Here is a 2,771-nt window from a genome sequence, read left to right on the forward strand (position 1 = left end):
AAATGATTTACCTCGCATATTTGCTATTTACTGATATTTATTCATTCCAAATATTTCTAATACCTAACAATTTTGCTTCAACTATTTACTGTAAAAATACTATTTTGCCTGGGACAGGATGCCAAAAGAAACAATAAACACTTGTGAACAGTTGAATACCTCAACTTCTTGCACCAAATTCCCACGTATAAAATCTCTTCTAAAAAAACGGCTTCAAATTGTCCAAGAAACTTAAAAGAAACAGAGGAAATTATGAGGAAAAACCTAATGCATTAATCATTATGAAACCTTAAAAAAGAATATACAAGGCCTTTGCTTCATAATCTAATCCCCATTGATCTGTATATATACATTGCCGGATGGTACTAAACACCTCAATAGCTAAAGAAGCAAACGTTAAACAAGAGAAAGGGAAATGATCAATCATAGATAAAAGAAAGAAAATTCCCATAATCATCATCAATCTATGACACTATGATACTATTCTTGTTTTCTCTCCCAGGACTCGAACCTTTGAATTTCACTATGCTGTTCTTATTGTTGCTTCTTGATGTCTCTTCTTCACCGAGTTTGTGCCGGAGATTCTCACTTTGTCAACTACTATTAGTTTATAGCAGCCGGATTGGCGACGACCCCGGGAATCAATTCGTCAAACGCTTGTAAAATCTGAGCACTGTCAGAGAGGCAGGCCTGTTCTCCACCCAAGTTCCTTCGAGACGAAGCATGTCAAACAAACTATTTTCCAAACTTCTTACCTGAAATTGTTAAAAGAAAAGGACATGTTATTAGCCACTAAATTCTTGGGATTGTTTTCAAAAAAAAATAAATAAATAAAAACTAAATAAAAATAAAAATTCTTGGGATTAGTTTCAATTGGGCTAAACAATGGCATTTCCTTTTGGGGGAAAATAAAACTAGAAATACCACTCAAGATGGTAAAAATATTATTTATGCCACTCCACTCAAGAATAAACAACTGCCATTCGAGAAAACAAAAGTCCACGACGACACCAAATTATTTAAAATGACATAAATAATAGGTCTGCACAAAATCATGGTAAACCATGTACTTTTTTCTTTCCCCTTTTCATCTCCAAAACCCAATTCCTCATATGAATGTGCCTACGATAGGATAAAGGATGAGTAATTTTGGGGAAAAATGATGGCAGGTTTCCATTACATTACTTTTCTCAACCAAGGTTTTCTTTTGTTTCTTGCCATTATTACACACATGGGAAAAGAACAGTTCTCAAAGTCAAAGGAACATCATAGTGCTGAATAAAGGGCCTAAACAAGTATGAGCCATGTTATGATTGAGAAAAAGAAGCTAAATATGCCTCTTAACACAATTGATATCACATCTCAGTCATTCTAGACCACAATTCTCAAATCAATCAAATAATCTCGTAGAGCAACATAGCAGGTTATAAGAACAAGGGCTAAAATTAAGCCGGTTTGGCACATAGAATCTTAGAACAAATTGAAGAAGACGCAAAGGGAATTTTGACCGATAGCACGCGATTTATTAGGATAGGAGAAAATCGGATGAGGGTATTTTAAAAGAGGCAAAACTTTGGTTGGTTTATAATGTATCAACACTTTTCCCCTTTCTAAGGGCCTTCTTTCTTGTCAATCCTTGGCATGGCATGTCACTACCATGCATGGTTATTAGTTTACGGCAATAATGTTTGGAAGAAAAGAAGGAAAAGAAAACAAATAGTTTCGGAACTAGCATTGCCTTCAATGAAGTTTAACTTGTAACTGTTATAGTACCTCTATGGAACCATGATTTACGAACTGCCCTTCTTATCTGGCGCTCATGTCTCTCTAAGAGTTCGTCGATTCTGTTTGATTGGGATAACAAGGGTCCAGAAAATTCCACTTTCTCTCCTTGATCCTGAAATCCCTGTCACAAACCAAGATTAAGAAGTTAAAACCAAGGTTAAGATACAATAACAATAAACATACACACAAAAGTGGAACTTTCAATTAATATGTGATCAACTCAACAAACTCATCATAAACACAATTAAATTTTGCCACGTCCATTGTCATATGAAAATTGAATAAACCATTGAAAGATGTATTTAATGTACTTGTATCTTTGAGTCTAGCATCTTAAATCGGACTACTATAAGACTGGTATTATCAATGATAATCAATCAGTTCTATGATTTCAAGTCAACAATTCAAGCCACATCTACCACATGTGAAGAGTTTATTCATTCATAAATGACTACTTGTGTCAATGAAAGCCACTTCAGCAAAGTAATTTGTGATGATTAAATAATTATGTATTAAGTGTATCTATCATATCTTGCAACTGGTTTTAAATAACAAGCCCAATTCTCGTCCAAAATCTAGTTAGTAACGAGAGGAAGATAAATTGATCACTCACTTCAGGTAAATATGCAGCAGAGTGTTAAACTTGAGTCTTTTAAAGGCTTACAAGAGTTTATAACATCTTTTAAATCAGCAAAATTTTAGTGAACTACACGATCCATCTTTAAACACTACAATACGCTGAAGAAATGAAAGGGAGTACTAGAATCGCAACCATTTAATACATTTGCCCACTCTCGCTCCTCTGTTTTATATTGTTTTAACACTGCTCCTTTTTTCCCCTCCGCTGTAGTACTATTTTTTTCCTCTCTAAATACCATAAAAAATTGAAGAAAGAAAAATAAAAAAGAAACAACAGATAGTTACAGCTTTGTCGATATCTGATAAACAGTCTGAAATTACACCAAAAGTTTCTTTTCATTTTCCTG

At 34.0% G+C, this 2,771-nt stretch overlaps 1 protein-coding gene across 1 annotated transcript in view; it reads right to left on the reverse strand.

Annotated features, from left to right (window-relative positions):
* Positions 1-216: 216 nt before the first annotated feature.
* The window catches only part of LOC21398333 (protein IMPAIRED IN BABA-INDUCED STERILITY 1), a 7,219-nt gene continuing 4,664 nt past the window's right edge, over positions 217-2,771 (reverse strand). The window contains exons 8-9 of the mRNA XM_024172404.1: positions 1,774-1,906; positions 217-755 (exon numbers count right to left, since the gene is read on the reverse strand). Of these exons, the coding sequence (XP_024028172.1) occupies positions 736-755; positions 1,774-1,906 (153 nt within the window). The 3' untranslated portion in view covers positions 217-735. The remainder of the gene's footprint in view (positions 756-1,773; positions 1,907-2,771) is intronic.

Source organism: Morus notabilis, unplaced genomic scaffold (assembly GCF_000414095.1).
Source record: "Morus notabilis unplaced genomic scaffold, ASM41409v2 Scaffold70, whole genome shotgun sequence".
NCBI lineage: Eukaryota > Viridiplantae > Streptophyta > Magnoliopsida > Rosales > Moraceae > Morus > Morus notabilis.